Source organism: Pangasianodon hypophthalmus, chromosome 8 (genome assembly GCF_027358585.1).
Source record: "Pangasianodon hypophthalmus isolate fPanHyp1 chromosome 8, fPanHyp1.pri, whole genome shotgun sequence".
NCBI classification, from domain to species: domain Eukaryota; kingdom Metazoa; phylum Chordata; class Actinopteri; order Siluriformes; family Pangasiidae; genus Pangasianodon; species Pangasianodon hypophthalmus.
Window position 1 is genome coordinate 19,668,090 of NC_069717.1, and position 17,834 is coordinate 19,685,923.

Genomic DNA, 17,834 nt, shown 5'->3' on the forward strand with positions numbered 1-17,834 from the left:
TCATGTATCATATCCAGGAATAAAACGCAGCAGATGTATTGTCGATATAGGAAAATAATCCAGTTCGGGGTAGTGTAATACAGCCAAACAGTAAGCAGAGGATTGTACTTGATGCATGGCTTTGCGTGTACATGCAGAAGCAGTAGCATTGTTTACACACTCTCCTGCCTATGTACATCTGGAGGATTAAAACATCCAAAACATCCATCTAGTTTCCAAGTCAAATTGTAAAATGTTTAGCGATTTCATGCACACTGATGTCCGACATACTGACAAGCTCTGTTTCTATTTAATACTTTCCTCATGATTGTGCTTTCTGCCATGTCAAGAGCTGCATCTCAAATTGAAAGCTGAACTTACTTTCAAAAGTATTTACTAATCTTGAAAATCCATAAGACTAGTACACAAGACGGGCATATTGGTAGGTTTGAAGGCTACATGACAGGTTTTTAAAATTCAAACACTAACTTTAATAGAATAGAAATGATTAGTTTTCCTCAATAATGGTCTAGAAGAGTATGAAAGCAATCTGTGAGATGCTAGTTTGTTTAGAGGTAGATGGATGGAAATTTGTCCATTTTATCACTGAATTCATTTAACTGTTACACCAAGATAAACATGTAAAGAGGTCATGACCCCTAGTTTGGGAAGCCCTGGTCTATGATGTATTGTGGTCCAGGGGCATTTTTTATAAGATGTGTTATAAGATATATTGTGGTATGCTGTTTTCATGACCACTTGAATATTCTACTGAACGAATTTACTGAATTATTTAATATAATGCAAATTGATATTATTGACTTTATATCAATAATTATTTTTTTAATAGCTTTGTGGTATATATTTAAATTTTCCCACAAAGCTCAACATAACCATAGCTTAACATAACCCACCTAATCTAGGTGAAATATATACAATATTGTAGGTCATTTAATGCTACATTCAATTTGATTGAAGTGATAGAAAGCAATTCATTAGATTCTGACTGCCATACTAGCTTTTAGGTTTAAACTCTTACCCATACATTTTTCTCTAATGATTATATTTTAGAATGAAACCCCTAAAATATATAGTTTAGGAAATTCAGTCACAAAATGCACCAAGGATGATGCAAGCATATATGTCATTAAAATGATCTGTTAGTGTCTTTCTAGCCAGCTCCAAACAATGTTCTTAACAACAACCTTAACAACTAAGGTTTCACCAAGATAGACAAGTAAAAGATATTTTGCACATACTGTAATAAATTGCTGTAAATTTTACAGGAATTTACTGGCAATTTTGGTGGCCAGTAAAGTGCTATAAAATTTACAGTAAACAATTATAAAATATGTTTACAGTAACAGCTTAATGTTGTATTAAATGACACATAACCCAGCACATTTGCTCTTTTGGCTGATGCAGGATACACCTGAGTTGAAGGTTATGGGTCTTGCCCAACCATAACTGCTTGGCAGTACTGGGTTTTGAACACAAGACCTTCTTCACTGTGACTCAAAGCCTTAACCACTGAGCCACCACAACTACGCCACTATGCTACTGCAACTACCTTGCAACTACTTCTAGCACTGAATTGATGCCACTAAAAGATTGCAATGAATCAGTGCAAGCTAGTTGTGCTAGCTGTGGTAGTTCAGTGGTTATGGCTTCGAGTTGCAGATAAGAAGGTCATGTGTTCAAATCCCAGCACCACCAAATTGCCTTGATTAGATCCTTGAGCAAGACCCTTCAGCTCAGCTGTATCCTGCATTAACATACTGGGTTATATGTTATTTTATACTATGTATACTTACAGTGCTTTAATGTAAATATGTATTAAAGACGTTTACTGTAAATTTTACAATTCTTTATTGGCAACCCAGGTTGCCAGTAAATTACTGTAAAATCTACAGTATTTTTTTTTACAGTGCACCACACACATGACAATACAACAATAATAAATAAACCACAGGTTTGCAGGTTGCATTCTCCATCCTGATTAGCTGTATCGCCCTAAAATAAAATAAAATATGCAGAGTTTTGACACTGATTGTGTTTTGAATTATCAGCAGCATCCTGTAAAATTATTGCTGCCTGACAGTGGAATGGAATGGAAGTAATATTTTTGTTTAAAGCTCCTGTTATTATCTTTTATTTAACAGATAACATAAAGATGGATCCTTACGTGTATTTGAATGTTTCTCTGACTGACTCGCCTGCTGTTTTTGACAACGGATTTGAATTGTATATAAAGGTATGACCAATATTTTATTTGCTAACATGATGTCACTAGCTTACAAAACAGATTCGGTTCAGTATTGTTTCCTAACTGGCTGTGTGATTATGATTGTATGTTTCGGCTTGTCCAGGAATATTAACTGAAAGGGGGCCTTAGAGTTGAATACAGCTTAAAGGCAATTTAAAAATGTCCTTCTATTTATGCATCAAGGCTTAGTTAATGAATATATACAAAATATACATCCCCTTTCATTCTTTATAAGCTGCCTATCGATCTATAGACTGTAGGCTGAGAAGCTGGACACATTATCTTTTACACTGACCATTTTGTGATTCATATAATGTTTTTGTCGTTTGTTTCTTTATAACAGGGCGAATTTTACAGTCTCAGCTCTCCTTCTGAGCCACCATTTTCCCCCAACCATTTTGAGCTGCCATGGAAAGCAGACTACATGCTGTCAGTGGGTATGTCTGAGTTCTGTGTAAACTCAGCAGCATTTGCCTATCTTAATTCTGGAGTGTTGAACATCACCATCACAGATGACATGGTGAGGATATGATCTAAAAAATAATTTGTTTCTTCAGCTTACTACAAGGTAATTGCTATTTATCTTCAACGTGGAAATTACAAAACAGTGAATCAGAATCAGTTCTTTGATGACAGGTGTGTGATAATTACTTTTGAACATGAGTTTGAATGTGGTTCATTCTGAGTACAGTCACATGCCCCTTTAAAACCTGCAATTTTAACAGGTATGTGTAGCCACTGTACATCTAATATAACCAACAAATCTGAGCAAATGGAGATTATACAAATAGAGACTCACACCCAAAGTTACTTTGCTTCTGCTGAAACCGAAGCTCCTTTCTAAAATGTGTCCATATTATTGGGAAAAAAATGTTGTTGTTTTTCAGTATTGCTCAACATTTTTTTTTTCTTTTATCATTAGATAATTGGTTTAGCTTATATTAGCTCAAGCTAAAGTTCAAGAGAGAACATGTTTTTCCATGGGGCTACCAATGGGAAGCAATCCACATGTTTCTATTGGGAACAATTACAGGCTTAAATTTGCCATTAATGGTAAATGGGCAGGCATTATTCTAGGGCAAATAAATGATGTTTTCAATCATCTTTTTTAGCTTTTAGTTTTCTAGGTTGCAGTCCTACCTGGACTGGACAGTGTTTGTGCATCAGATAAAATGTTAGTGCAGGCTTCTTTACATTACATTACATTACATTACATTACACCATTTGCTCACATGGGCCTCTCGAGGGTACATGGGATAAATATATAAAGACACAAGAAATTGGTGTCACTGGATGGCCACTTTGGGTATTACTCTGTGTGGTACAGATATTACTTGACCAGGCCTGTTTCTCTCAGTCGTCAGTATTGCCTTCAAGGGCAGCAATATTCTCAGAAGTAGACATGCTTATCTTATTTGAAAACTGAAATGCAGTTGCTTATCTGTTATCTAGGACACATGGTGTCTGGTGCAGGTTACAAAGAACAATTTTAAAGTATAAAGCATTGGCAATTGACTAAGGAATGCGCATCTGTAGATTGTGTTATTAAAAAAATATCATATAGGCCATCTGATAATTAAAAAAATGCATATATAAAAAATAATATGCAATATTCTGAGTGGAATTGAGTTGGAACTCCATACCTGTTCCTACTTGAATTCAGCATAACAGTAACATTATATAACATTATATATATACTATGTATATATATACTATATTTTAAAATTTACAATATGAATTCTACATAATAAAATGTGTGTATAGTTTTAGTTATAGTTATTAAATTCTCTTCGCATCAATGCTAACAAGTATTTGATATGATTTCTTGTTCTAAAGATCCCCAAGTCCTCTCCCATCCACCTGAACACAAGCCAGTTTGGAAGCCTGATTCCTCAGGTTTGTACTGGGATTCTATACGTAATATCATCTAATGCTATCCAGAATGACTGGATAACATTGTGTGAACAGTGACTCATAATTTAAAATCAATTAAACTTTACACTAACATGAAGTACAGATTACTGTAATGTCACTTAATGGCCATTTCTTGGGTTTTTAATTGCAGCTCCCCAAGCTGTATCCAGACATGGAGATGGAAGTAGTGCTGTATGCCAGTGATACCCCTCTCATTTCCTTAAATCAAACAGTGATCAATGTTAACTTGTCTGCTTCAGCCAAATTCTATGCTGTCAAGACAAACACTGATTTAGTCCCCCTCTTCAGACTGGATATGGTGAGAGCGTTCTTCTTTTTTAAACATTTCTGATGCACTTTCCATCCCTTTAAATATACAGTCCTGCATTGTTCCTAAACCTCTTGCTTCCCCATGCATACAACAATCCTTGTCATAATTTTGTGTGATCTAATGTTTACCTTGGGTTATGATGACAGTAACTTAAAGTGAAATGCAGAATGTGAATGTGAATTATGAATAATGGAAATTATAAATGAATTTCAATCAAAGGAAGACACTAGTTGCATGGAAGACACCAAAAGCTTTGAACAAATGCCCACACCATAAGCAATTAAATAAGGTCTTAGATTTATGAAGTGAGTGCAGATGCCTGTATAACACTTGTGTAATACTTTTCTGCATAATCATCTTTCCCCTCTTCAAGCAATATTCTTTTAATGCTAAAGTCCGCATTGACGATCAGCTGCTGAAGGGTGTTTTGGAATTGAACAAGTAAGTGTAAAAGGACCTGTTTTATTAATCTAAAATTTATTTAAATGAAAGTGCAAAACAGGAACAAAAGAATAACGTCTACCCTCTACCTTTAAAATTCTTGAATGGCTGAAGTTTGATCATAGTGCTTGGATCTACAGAGATTGACAAATTCGACGTAAGTGCTCATGAACTTATCAGCAAATTGATTTAAAGCTTATAATAACACAGTTACGGTACAATCTATCTGACATAATTATGATCATTTTTCAGACTACACCATTTCAGACTATGGTGAAGCTAGCATTGAACAGCTTTGTCCTTCCCAAGCTGAATGGTAAGAAATAGATCCACATGACCTTGATTAAATTCATATTTTATAACTTTTCACTTATCTGATTTTAATGAAACAACAATATAATCTTTTAGCCCAGTTGAAGGAAGGCCTTCCACTGCCACGTGTGAAGGGTTTCAGCCTGACTAATTCAGTGATGACCATTGAAAACGTAAGTACCATAGTGTTCAGTCATGTGCAGTAATATGTGCAGTTAAATTACACAGCACTGTTGAAATAGACGTTTATTGATATTGAAAATAGGCATAAATGGAGACATTCTAGCAGTGAGTGCCTTTATATAGTTAATGCTAGAGCTCCTGCACACACTCTCTAAAATCCCTTACATTCAACATTTGCAGTTCTATATTCCAGGTGCTTTTAGAAAACCAATATAAACACTAATGTGCTGATTTTATGCATACTGTGTAGAAATTTTTAGAAAAGTGAGTGGCCATGCTCAGATGAGCTCAATTCAATTGAGAACAGTCTGGTTCATTTTCTCTAAAAATGTAACAAGGCTAATGAATGTTTCTCTAAAAATGGAACTAATCTTGGTTAACCTTGTCCTTTTACTTGTGGAATCATTTCAGAGTGTTTTTGGCCTTTTACTTGTGGAATCATTTCAGAGTGTTTTTGGCATTATTGGCTTCTTTCAGGTCTTTAGCCATCCCAGTAATCATGATCTGCATTATATATCTAATTTAAATAAACTGCCAGTTTTATGTTAATTAACAGGCAAAGACAAACTGTGATTTTGAAGACAAAAGTTAATTTATCAGTAATTTATCCGTCAGTAATGATGCAGTGTTAAAATGAACATGGTTAATGTGTGGCCTGTGGGCATTAGCACCTGCCCCTTTGCCTCTTCATGTCCATAGGGCCCTTTCTGAAAGGTTTTTTAATATTTCTTTTGGAAAGCCTTGTTTTATTATATTAATTTAGCTATAAATAAAAAAAGAAAATGGCTTCTGGCTTTCAGTTTACAGTGTGACCTGTCATTGTGCTATTGTCACATTGTATTTATAGTATTACACCTCATTGTGTTTCTAATTCACACTGATGTGTCTTCGCCTAACCATATTATTCCAGTTGCATACCATTCTGTATGCCTGCTCTGTGAAGTTCAGTCATCTGCACAGTTCAGTGGTGGATCGAATAGACAGTCGCTACGCAGTGTGAATTTAATCTATCATATAATGTGGTGTCGGTTATGTTCTGTTAGAATGTTGGTTGTTATAGTTGAACCAGCCCTGACAAATTGGTACCTTTTCTGCATTGTTTTATAAATACAGTGGCCCCAAAAAGCATTCGGATACTTAAGTCGCACATCGTGACAACTTGTCAGACCAAGTGGCATTTATTTTAAAGAAAGGTACCACAAGCACACTTTTCAAGCAAAACATTTTCCAAACAATAGATTGTTGTGTTTAAAAATCTAAAAATAATAGATACAATGTTCACAAAAAGTCCTCCTATTTTATAATTACACAAAAAAGTATTTGGACACTTAATATTATTTGATGAAGTACACCATGTGGTTACTCTGCTAGCAGCACCTGTATACATCCACTATAAATTACACTACATACTTCCACTAGAAATTACCTTGAGACCAACTGGGTAAAAGTAACCAAAAATGTCTAAGAAAAGGAAAGTAAGTATTGAGAGAAGGTCTAACATCATCTGTTTGCAGAAAGAAGGCCACTCTATTTGCCAGATCAGCAAAACTTGTTTAAAAAAAAAAAAGTTCAAAGATGAAGAACATAGGAATGAAAACAGACAATGAACAGGCAGACCCAGAAAGACCAGCAGCAGACTGAGCAGGATAATTGTGAGTAAACCCAAGAAAACCAGATGAGAAACAGCAGCAAGTAGAAGTACAGATCAATGAAAATGACCAGATACAACTAAAGCACAAACTATTCAAAACAGGATCAGCGAGCATGGGTACAGTGGGAGAGTAGAATCAGTCTCAGGAATAAGAAATGCACAGAAAGACAGCAGCTTCTGGAGAACTGCATTATCTTCAGATGAATACAAGTCTAGCTTGGATGGATATGACTGTAGAATGCTTGTGCGTGGAGTTTTCAGCACTATAATGATCCAAAGCACACCTGTTTTTGCTAGGAAGAAAATTAAAGTATTAAAATGGCCATGCCAAAGCCGTGACTTAAACCCTGTAAAGCATCTATAGGATGCAAAAGACAAGAAATGAGCAGATTGTCGATGCTTTAGTGCGAATGAACTAAAAGTTTTGTTGGTTGAAACTTGGAGGAAACTTCCAACACAGCTGTTACAGAAGCTGGTTGATTCTACACCCAGATGTTGTCAAGAAGTTCTGTGAAACAAAAGGATGGCAAACTAAAACACTATAACTGTGATCATCACATTTTTATACTTTTAATCAGAACGATTAATCTATTTTTGGGAAATGTTTTGCTTGAAAAGTGTGCTTGTGAGATCTTCCTTTAACACAAAAGCCACTTGGTTGGACATGTTGTCTTCTAATGCAGTGCAATTTATACATTTATAAGTGTGGCTTAATACTTTTAGGGGTCACTGTATATACAGATGAATCCACCAGTGCAAAAAAAAAAAACCCTTTCAGTATGAATGTGAGTAACGTGAATATCGCAGTTGACAAGATGTGTACGCAGCACAAACTGAAACTGAGGATCTCCTGTTGATCTACTGATTACAGTGAAAAGCACAACAGTCCATCACCCCAATGGACATTTTCATTTATTTAAAATATATAAATATATAGCAAACAAAGTCTGTAAGACTGTAGATACATTTGTATACATTTTGGAGACTTAAAGAGAGACATTAAATAGGAATGTGTGTGCATACGACTGCACGTGTACAGTATGGTGTGTGTGACGTGCCTGTGCACATTAGTTGTATTCAGGATGAAACTGTGTTTTACTGTTCTTTTTTCGATGATACATCTTCCCTTTTTCTCTACCCAGGGATTTTTGGTTGTTGCAACAGACATCAGTAGTCCCTTTGACTTCCTGCAGTCAGACAAACTTTGACCTCTGGACATATTCGTATAATGATAAATAAGGCTTACCCGGTATCACTATCGTGAGGAGAAACCTTCTTGAGTTTGCCGTTGATGTGGCAGCCAGGTTTCACTTTAACAGTTTTTTTTTTTTTAATAATTTCTGAAACAAATACACTGTCAAGTAATCATTTACAAACTAGTTTGCTGTATGCGTTGATTCTAAACTATTTTTTGATTATCCTTACGTGTCAAATCAGCCTGTTGATTCTTTAGTGTTTTTTTTTTTTTTATGCTGTGGACTGTTCAATCACAAGCTAGCCATAAATTGCTCTTTTAATTTCCAATTGGTTCATTGTTCTTTCCATTATTCATTTTATATGGTATGTTTTGTAAGGTGGACCAGAGATCCTCGATTATTGCCTATGACTATTTTAATGCGTGGCATAGTTATCCAAATTAATTGTCACTTGCTTGCAACTCAACTTTCCACAGAAATGAATTGCATGAATAACATTAAAAGGAATGTATCTATGGCACCTTTGTTCTGCTGCATTTTAAATTAAATAGTGGGATTTATGAAATACACATGCACTATAGAGAGTATGGCAGGGCTTAAGACCTCCATAAGGAAAATGTGGCTGAAAGGTTTTTAAGACATCTGCCCAAAGTCCTATTTGTGGAGTCATGAGGTTCTGCAGCAAACCGAAAGTACATATTATTATCTATTGTTTTCACCCCAGAAACCTTTAAGCCCTGCTGTACCCTGGATGTTTTTTCATACAGGCCATTATATGTCATATATGCAGTAGAAAGTAGAAAGAAGAAGTATAAAGAATTTCATGCTCAAAGCGTAAAGACTGATAATACATAGTATTGGGCAGATAAGGTCTGAGAACTCTGTTTAGGAAGTATTTAAATAGGCAGCACTTAATTAGGGAAGAAGAACAACACTATTAATATGGTGGTATGATATTTTAAAAAAATGCACAGTAAGCTTTTAAAAAGTGAACTAAGAAATGTTAGTCTGTCTTCTTTTCCCTGGTCATTTTGATCATGGTTTCGGGTGATCGATATAAGAAGATGAGTTTCTCAAACAGTTGCTCCTCCAGTTCCATCTCACCAGTCTCCCGGACGACGAAGATGTCGGTGCACAGTTTCAGCACACGGTCCACATTTGGTAGTTCCTCAAACATGATGGAGCGAGATATTCCATTAAAGAACTCTCGCACAAACTTACCAATCACCAGCACCACTGACATGTACAGACCCACGATGCTGCACAACACACAAGACACATGTCAACTGCACATATTACAAAATGTACTTTACTACTCACTGTGGTTCAATCTACACATATTACACATATTACAAAATGTACTTCACTACTCACTGTGTGCACATGGTTCAGTCTACACATGCCTACTGCACAGACTGTAATTTGTACACTGAGATTACAAAATCCAATCTTTAATACTCCCACTGTTCATTTATTCATTAATCTACTTTTCTTAATTTATGTTTTTCATAATAGTTTAATGAATTAATTTAAATGCTGCCTAAATCAATGAAAAATCAGCTAACAAGTGTTCAAAAAGTCATGGAATATCCTCGAGTGCTTCAAAACCAACCAAGGTGGCTTCTTCATGAAGCTTGTTAAAAGAATGCTGAGAGTGTACAAATTTACTCAAAATTACTTTCAATATCTTTAAAATAAATATGCATATTAAAATATTCAAACTATAATAATATATTCTAAGTAATTTCTTATTTAATTTTTCTTCAAAGTATGTATTGGAAATCTTCACTGTTTTACATTAACCATTTAATCACCTTGACTTGGAAATGATCAGAACCATCACTGGTAAATATACTTATTAAAAAAAAAAAAAAAAATATATATATATATATATATATATATATATATATATATATATATATATATATATATATGTATATATGAAAAAACAAATCAATAAAAAATCAATGGGATTAAAAAAAAAGAAGACGCAAGAGCAGGCCAAAAGTTCTTTTATCATGAATCATATTTACTACCATGTAATATACATAGGTATTATGCTAAGAGAAAGTGAACAGCCTTCTTACCCATATCCGGCTAAGAAGCCCAGGCTGGATGGACTGACTTTATCATTGAAGACCACTATTTCAATATTCTGGCATCTGGTTATTGGATGATCTGGACTGCACTCCTCCACCACCCACCAGTAAGCCCTACTTCCCTCTGTGCTATTATTGGCGTGTGTCAGTTTGATGGACAGGGGACGGAAGAAGACCAAATGATGGTCATCATGGCGAACAGAATGTTCTGTGAAGTTTATTACAGCTGTGAGTCATTATTGCATTCATTTGCCAATAATAAGTTACACAGTATAATATTATCATCATGCTGAATTAAAACTACCATCAACACTACTGCATGCATCTAAGCTAAGAAGCTAGTGAGGGAGTAAACAACTGTCTTAAAGAGAGTGTTTTAGAAATTACAGTGCTTCCAGAAAGTATTCACCCCCCCCATGATTATTTCTCAAAACATCAAAATTAATGATATCAGATTAGTATTTCTGTAGAGTGACTCTATACAGAAATAAAATTAAATAAAGTGTTTAGATGTCCTCAGAATTTTTTGAAAATAAAAAATATAAAACCTGCTTAATTGATCAGTATTCACCGCCTCAGTGTGAATTGTCACTTTGCAGTGATCACAGGTTTGAGTTGTCTCAGATGCGTCTCTGTGAGCTTTCTACATTTTGATTTTAGCTTTTTTTTTTCATTCCTCAATGCGAATTTTCTCCAACTCTGCCAAATCAAATGGAGAATTTTGGTGGACAGCAATTTTCAGGTTGTACCACAGATTTTCAGTCTGGGCTTTGATTCAGTCACCCTTCTTTTTTTCCAAGCCATTCCTTTGTAATTTTTGTCCTGTGCTCTTGACAATTTGCTTATCTTTAGCTCCATCCATGTTGCCTGTGATGGGTCCAAGCTGATGATATTGTTGAGGTCTACACATGGTCTCCTATTTCAGCCAGTGCTCTGGAACCCCATCAGTGTTGTAGCTTGTCTGAGAATTGCCCTTCTTGCCCGAGCACTCACTTTGACCTGATCTGGGTAGTGTCTGGGTTGTGCCATATTTTTTTTATAACCATCTCCATCTTTTTTTTACCTCCTAACGACTTCATCTCAAAGCTTCACAGGCAGTTCCTCTGTCTTCATGACAGCACGACTGACCTGATCAGACATTTTAGCTGCAAGACCTCCCAAAGTCAGAGATATTTATTGTGCAAGAATACAATGGACATAGGTGGATGTGAAATTAAAACAAGTATACCCTGTTTAACATATTTTGTAGAGCTTTTAGACTGACTTTCTATTTTTTTAATAATTCGGAGGACATCCTATGTGTGTGCGTGTGTGTGTGTGTGTTTGATGCTGCTATAGTTTCATTATTGTTCAAATTAGAGCTAAACATGCAGTCAGTATAAGTTAGACAGTTACTGTTATATGGAGACATAATATCAGCACATGCTTACTATTGCCTACTATTCATTAGAACATCAATACTTGCCAACAATAAGTCGATGTGCCATTTTTGCTTCTGGTCCTGAGGGTCCTCTGATATATTTAGGCATCAGGTTTTCAATGATCCTGAAATAAATCACAAGAAGCATAACAAAATTGCTTAACAATTGGATGTTAAACTTTGGAAAATACTGAAGAACACAAAAAGTCCTGATTTTACTCAAGCGGTTTTTATGAACATATGCATCTTGATATATCTTATCATATCTGCACAGACATGTGGCTTATATAGATTCCTTCATTTCCATATTAACTGTTCAACTCAAAGAGAGAAAGAGAGAATTGAAAAATGCAGTCAGCAGAAATGACAGTTTCTCCCTCGGTCATTTGTTTCTTGCCCAATCAGGCGAGGGGAATATCCGAGTTCAGCTTGGACTATAGTTTATATGGCACATAACTCATAATTATTTTCTAAGTGAGGAAAGGTACAAGAATAAAGGAAAGAGTAATAGAAAGAAACAGGTATAGAATTATGTGTGTAAATACTTACACTGGTTTGGTGCGTGTCCCTTTGAGCATTTGCACAAGGTTATTTTGCAGCTCTTTGTCCTCGTACTTCACAGTGTGTTCACCTATCGTCTCTGCATTCATCACAAGGGATGCATTTCTGCCCATAACACACACAAAAAGTTGAAGATTCAGGGAGGGAGATTTGTATGTGTGTGTGTGTGTGTGGTCATGGATTTATATCTTGGTAGGGAGTAGGGACATAAGGATAAGAATATCTGATTTTGACATTGGCTAGTCCCTACAAGGAATATGCCTTCTTTTTAAAATACAAAAACTGCAGCTTTTATTTCCTTTTGTTTACTGAGGCTACAGTTAGGGTTAGATTTAGTTGTAGGTATACTGTAGCACTTGTTAGCTGCTTTAATATTTATGTCAGTGGAAGGTCCTCACAAAGATAGTAAGACAAATGTGTGTGTGTGTGTGTGTGTGTGTGTACCTCAGTATGGTCCAGCGCATGGTAATGTAAATGTGTGAAGAATTGCTGAGTTCATGGATCATGGCTTCTTGGCTAGCTGGACTGATGCTCCACAGCAAGCTGGCGTCACTTTTAACCTTTGCTGTTACTATGTCCTCTGCCATGTAGTTTACTATGAACTGCATTGCAGACTGGTTGAGGTCAGAAAGAGTAAAGAGATAAAAGAAGAAGAGCGAAACAGAGTGATCAAATAAGGAATTTGTCATACATATACTAGTGTTTCTCAGCTGCTTTATTCAAAGCTTTAAAACGGTATCATAGTAAAGTGTAAATTATAATAATCACTTCCTTTGGACAACACTGAGGCCAGGAGTTGCTTGTAGCACTCTTTTTGTTGTCCATACACGCTGAGAAAATTTAGAACCTTTAAGGGTTGTTTGGTTATCCTTCTGGGGAAATCCTTAAAGATACTATGTAAAAACCTACAAATAATTAATACATTTTCCCTAAAAATACGGATCCCTTCTAGTCTGCTAAGAAGCAAATGCAATATATAAAGGCTGCACTGAGATTGATGTTAAGTACTGACCATGGGCCTACTTAGGGCATTATTAGACTGGAAACTATTAGGTTATCTATTTTTAGTCTCCTTGCAGTAGCCTAACAGTATTTTGTTGTAGGACATTTCAGTTATTTCAGTTATCAATCATTTTAGTTATTGTAGCACACACAACACAACTGAACACAGCTGTATGGCATCTGGAGGCCTTCTGAAATATCATGTCTCAGTAAGTCCATGAGTGACACCATGTGAAAGCTTATGGCTTACATAAAGATATCTAAGATTTACATTTTCTATGCCCACAACTCTGTATTGTTTAAGAAAGAACCCAATGACCTCTTGTACATTTCCTTATTGAAGGCCAACTCTGCTGTCTGATATCATGCTCACAGAAAAAGTGGCCAATTACTAAAATTACCATACGCATACGACTGTTATGTAATGTTAATGAGTTTACCGGGTAAGTAGCGTAAACATTTGTCATTTTTTGGTATGCAGCTTCAGAAAAAGGCACTAGATTCTGTTCTTGGGCACTCATGGTAAACAAAGGCTGAAACACAAGGAAACACACAGGCAAAAATGAAATGAGCAAAGGCTTCAGTAATACACTTTTGAAAAGAACAATGTCAAATCACCAACCTCGTATCCTGATATGCTAAGTTGGATAGAAACGTCTAATGGTTGATTGGTTACTCCAGCCACTGATTTGACCAGTGACATGAAGAGAAGGGGAAACCAGACAATGCAGATAAGGGAAAAAATGATCACACCACCCATACCATATTTCACCACTTTGCTTTTTTTCTGTCCGGGAATGTGAGGATATTTCTACAGGGATAGACAGATGGGAATATTAATCAACAATACACAAAGAGTGTCTATCTGACTTCTCTAATCATAAAGGTGCGTAATGGTTTACTTGCAATTCTGGTATTTAACATGAGCTATTCGTCACTTGATAAATGGAGTTATATGGCCATTTGTGTTCTTCAGAATTAAGGATACATTTGTGTAAAATTTGTTCTACCTTCTCAGACTCCCTCCAGCACTTGAGAATGAATATATTGGCATAAATGTCCTCCACACAAATCCAGCTAGACAAGCTGAGAGTGGTATCTGTCCATACCCAGTCCATCACAGCCCGCAGTTCAGTCAAAAAAGGAACCATTCGGAAGCTGTGAGGGGAAAAAGAGGCAGATAAGAACAAACAAAAACAAAACCATAAATTAGAAATGGTAAAAGAGAATGCATGTATGTCCATTTTGAAATGTCTCAGTCCCAGCTATTAGTTAGTAAGTTAGAGATTAACTGCTCAATGAATCATGTGAAAAATAGAGGTTATAAGAGATTTAAATAGAGCTGAAAAAATTCACAGTATGATAACCGTGCAATCCATGTTTGTTTGTTTTTTTTTGTTTTTTTTTTGCAAATAGCAAAATTTGTAATTACTTCTGGTTTGGCTAATCAATCCTTTCACTAGAAATACTAACTAATCATTTGCTAAGCAGTTAGAATTGAAATGGCTATAAAACCTGGAAGAATGACAATGTCTATGGGAAAGCCAGGACAATATATAAAGGAAGCAGAGAAGAGGCAGGTAAATTAGTTGTATTGGATGGCATGGTTGGAAAGTGAGAAGTTACACAGGTAAAGTTGGAAGAATGTTTATTTGCCAGTGTGCTACCAGTCGGGATAAATAAGACTTGGAACAACGTTGTGTTGCTGGAAGTGCCTGACTCCCGTTTGACCACCTAATTTACAAATGTCTACCTTGCAATATTTTGCTGCATATTTTTCTTTTAATATTATCACCTAGTATGTTTGCTAAGATGCACTCCATCTTTAAATGTTGTGTGATTTCATTACCTGTTTATATAAACAGTATACACTAGCATATCTATGGAGATAGTTTGCAACAGTTTGGAATGCTTATTGCATTGTATAAAAAGTTGTTAATGTTCCATTTATAACTAAATCTGTGATGCTGCCTTTACATCAAGCGACAATTATCGCTTTCCTATGTGATTCTGGCAAATCATTATTTTTCTTACATATTTGTCTCTGTTTTCTCTGGCTGCTCAAGCATCTGACAGTGAAATAAATATGAAAGCTTTTTACCATGTCATAATCACAGGAAAGTTTGTCATTCATTAGTTTGACTAGTCAAATTAATAATAAAAGGTTTTCAAAATTACAACTTAGTATCTCAAAATACTTGAAAATGAAATGTTTTTGACATGTATTTGAAATTCATCACATTTCAGACAATGCCAATAAGATGGAAAGAGAGACTGAAATTGTATCTATTTACCACTACAACACATACCTTATCAGTAGTATGTATACTCATGTCTATATTTTTGATTTCCTATTATATAATTCTACATGAATGCTCTTGTGCATGTACATTTTAATAACAAGGATCAGTCAGTTATTGAGCGAAAATGCCTCTTGTAAGAGAGCATGTTTGGTGGTCTGTCAAAAAGTTCATGTAGATGAGTTGAAGATAGATCATTTTTATGTAAAAACTAGCAAATTATCAGCCAACAATTTTCACCTATGGTTCATGCAATATGAATATTCTGTGGCAGGGTAAATTAATATTTTACATTAACATTCAAACACATTTGAAAATGTATTCCATTAGCTGTGTATATTTTGCCACTTCATCTAAAATGGGAAATGTTATGCTTCTGTTAAAAATTGTTGAGGTTAAGTAAAGCAATATAACTTTATGAACTTTACAAACATGTCAGAAATATTTGAAATTTGAACATCAATTATTTGTTTTCGGAGCAAAAAACAGACTACAACTCTGCTTCGACTTTTCAACAAACATTCAAGTAATCTGTGATTGCCTGTAACCGAGAATGAAAAGCGCTGACCCCTGGAAGAGAAAGAGGTTGATGTAATTGTAGTTCTTAGTGAGGAAATTGCCCAGGACTCGATTTGGGTAGCCGCATTTGATCTGATATGCCGACAAACCAAAGTAGATGCACTTCACAAAGTACCATAGCTGTGCAACATGGTTTCTGTTAAACCTCCTGCGACAAAAGACAGTTGATTTAGTAACATAAACACACTCAACTACTCTAGTCACAAGCACTCACTTGCGAGTTAAAGACATTTCTACAGGGACTTTTAGGAATGCAAGTTTATTTAAACAATTATATCCTACTTGGGTCAAAAGAAGCCATTTTAAAGTTTAATTGGAACAATAATAAAAATGTATTTTTCTAACAGACATTTTGGTGCAATTTCTCTATTGGTCATGAAAAACAAGTTCTAAAATTCACAACAATAAGAAATGAAATATGAAAAGACTTGGTAAAAATAAATAAATAAATAAATAAAAGAAGCATTGTCTGATTTTAGTCCCCAACATATAACCTATGTGTTTTATTTGAATTAAAATATTACTAAAAATCAAAACAGAGCCTATGTGACATTCAAAAATACATTGTTTAATGAGGGTTAATGTAAAAATTTAAGTTTAAAACAAAATTGTAAATTTAAACATTTATATCCTACTTGGGTCAAAAGAAGCCATTTTAAAGTTTAAGTGAATCAATACTAAAAATCTATTTTTCTAACAAACGTTTTGGTGCAATTTCTCTATTGCTCATGAAAAACAAGTTTTAAAATTCATAACAATACAAATTAAAAATGAAAAGACTTGGTAAATCTTGGTATAAAAATATAAAATAAAAGAAGAATTGTCTGATTTTAGTCCCCAACATATAACCTATGTGTTTTATTTGAATTAAAATATTACTAAAAATCAAAACAGAGCCTATGTGACATTCACTTGTGAAAAAATACACATGAGGGTTATTATAAATTAAAGTTTAAGACAAAATTGTAAACTCTCCCTCAGACAGCTGCTACAGAAGGCCAGTCAGGATCACAGTGTAGAACTATTTTAGTGTTTAGCACAAATTCGTGACCAAGCTTTGAGCAATTGTTTACCTCTCAGTGACCCCAGGCAGTATGAAGAACATCCAGAAGTGTATTCCAAAAACTAAAACCACCTGGAACACACACTTTCCTAGCAAGGTTTTCCTCAGGTAGAGAGCCCGGTCAACAACCATAGTGGCAAACTGGATGAGAAGCATGACAAGGAAGGCTTCAGGTACTTGGTCTTCTGACAAGGATTCAGTGATGTCAGCTGCTGCTGTATGTTTCTGTTTAAATAAACACAAGAATGAGTGCATACTATATCAAATAAAATGTAAATATAAAAGAAAATTGATATGTCGAAAATAGACAGTCTTACCCCAAAAGCCCAGTAGCCGAAGATAATAATGATAAAGTTTACAACATCGATCAAGAACATCAGAGCATATACATCGCACACAGGGCTGTACTCGGGATGGATGATGTCATAGAAAAACTGCCTGATGGGTAAGTACACATGTAGCGCACTAAAAGAACAGAAAGAAAAAGCTTGTTGGACTACTGAGGGCTATTGTAAACTGTGTGGTCTTTTATGTAAA

At 35.2% G+C, this 17,834-nt stretch overlaps 2 protein-coding genes across 5 annotated transcripts in view; one reads left to right on the forward strand and one right to left on the reverse strand.

Annotated features, from left to right (window-relative positions):
- Positions 1-8,793, forward strand: part of bpifcl (BPI fold containing family C, like) — a 27,797-nt gene extending 19,004 nt beyond the window's left edge. For all 4 annotated transcript variants that reach the window (XM_026925230.3, XM_026925229.3, XM_026925232.3 and 1 more), the window contains 9 exons: positions 2,142-2,233; positions 2,589-2,765; positions 4,082-4,141; positions 4,311-4,478; positions 4,864-4,931; positions 5,046-5,088; positions 5,184-5,247; positions 5,340-5,416; positions 8,220-8,793. In XM_026925230.3, the coding sequence (XP_026781031.2) occupies positions 2,142-2,233; positions 2,589-2,765; positions 4,082-4,141; positions 4,311-4,478; positions 4,864-4,931; positions 5,046-5,088; positions 5,184-5,247; positions 5,340-5,416; positions 8,220-8,285 (815 nt within the window). In that variant the 3' untranslated portion in view covers positions 8,286-8,793. The remainder of the gene's footprint in view (positions 1-2,141; positions 2,234-2,588; positions 2,766-4,081; positions 4,142-4,310; positions 4,479-4,863; positions 4,932-5,045; positions 5,089-5,183; positions 5,248-5,339; positions 5,417-8,219) is intronic.
- Positions 8,794-8,929: 136 nt separating this feature from the next.
- si:dkey-11f4.7 (piezo-type mechanosensitive ion channel component 2) overlaps positions 8,930-17,834 on the reverse strand; it is a 55,643-nt gene continuing 46,738 nt past the window's right edge. Inside the window, exons 41-51 of the mRNA XM_053236081.1 lie at positions 17,615-17,762; positions 17,308-17,522; positions 16,224-16,382; positions 14,366-14,513; positions 13,978-14,166; positions 13,796-13,888; positions 12,798-12,967; positions 12,342-12,458; positions 11,838-11,917; positions 10,361-10,580; positions 8,930-9,532 (exon numbers count right to left, since the gene is read on the reverse strand). Coding sequence (XP_053092056.1) covers positions 9,277-9,532; positions 10,361-10,580; positions 11,838-11,917; positions 12,342-12,458; positions 12,798-12,967; positions 13,796-13,888; positions 13,978-14,166; positions 14,366-14,513; positions 16,224-16,382; positions 17,308-17,522; positions 17,615-17,762 — 1,795 coding nt within the window. The 3' untranslated portion in view covers positions 8,930-9,276. The remainder of the gene's footprint in view (positions 9,533-10,360; positions 10,581-11,837; positions 11,918-12,341; positions 12,459-12,797; positions 12,968-13,795; positions 13,889-13,977; positions 14,167-14,365; positions 14,514-16,223; positions 16,383-17,307; positions 17,523-17,614; positions 17,763-17,834) is intronic.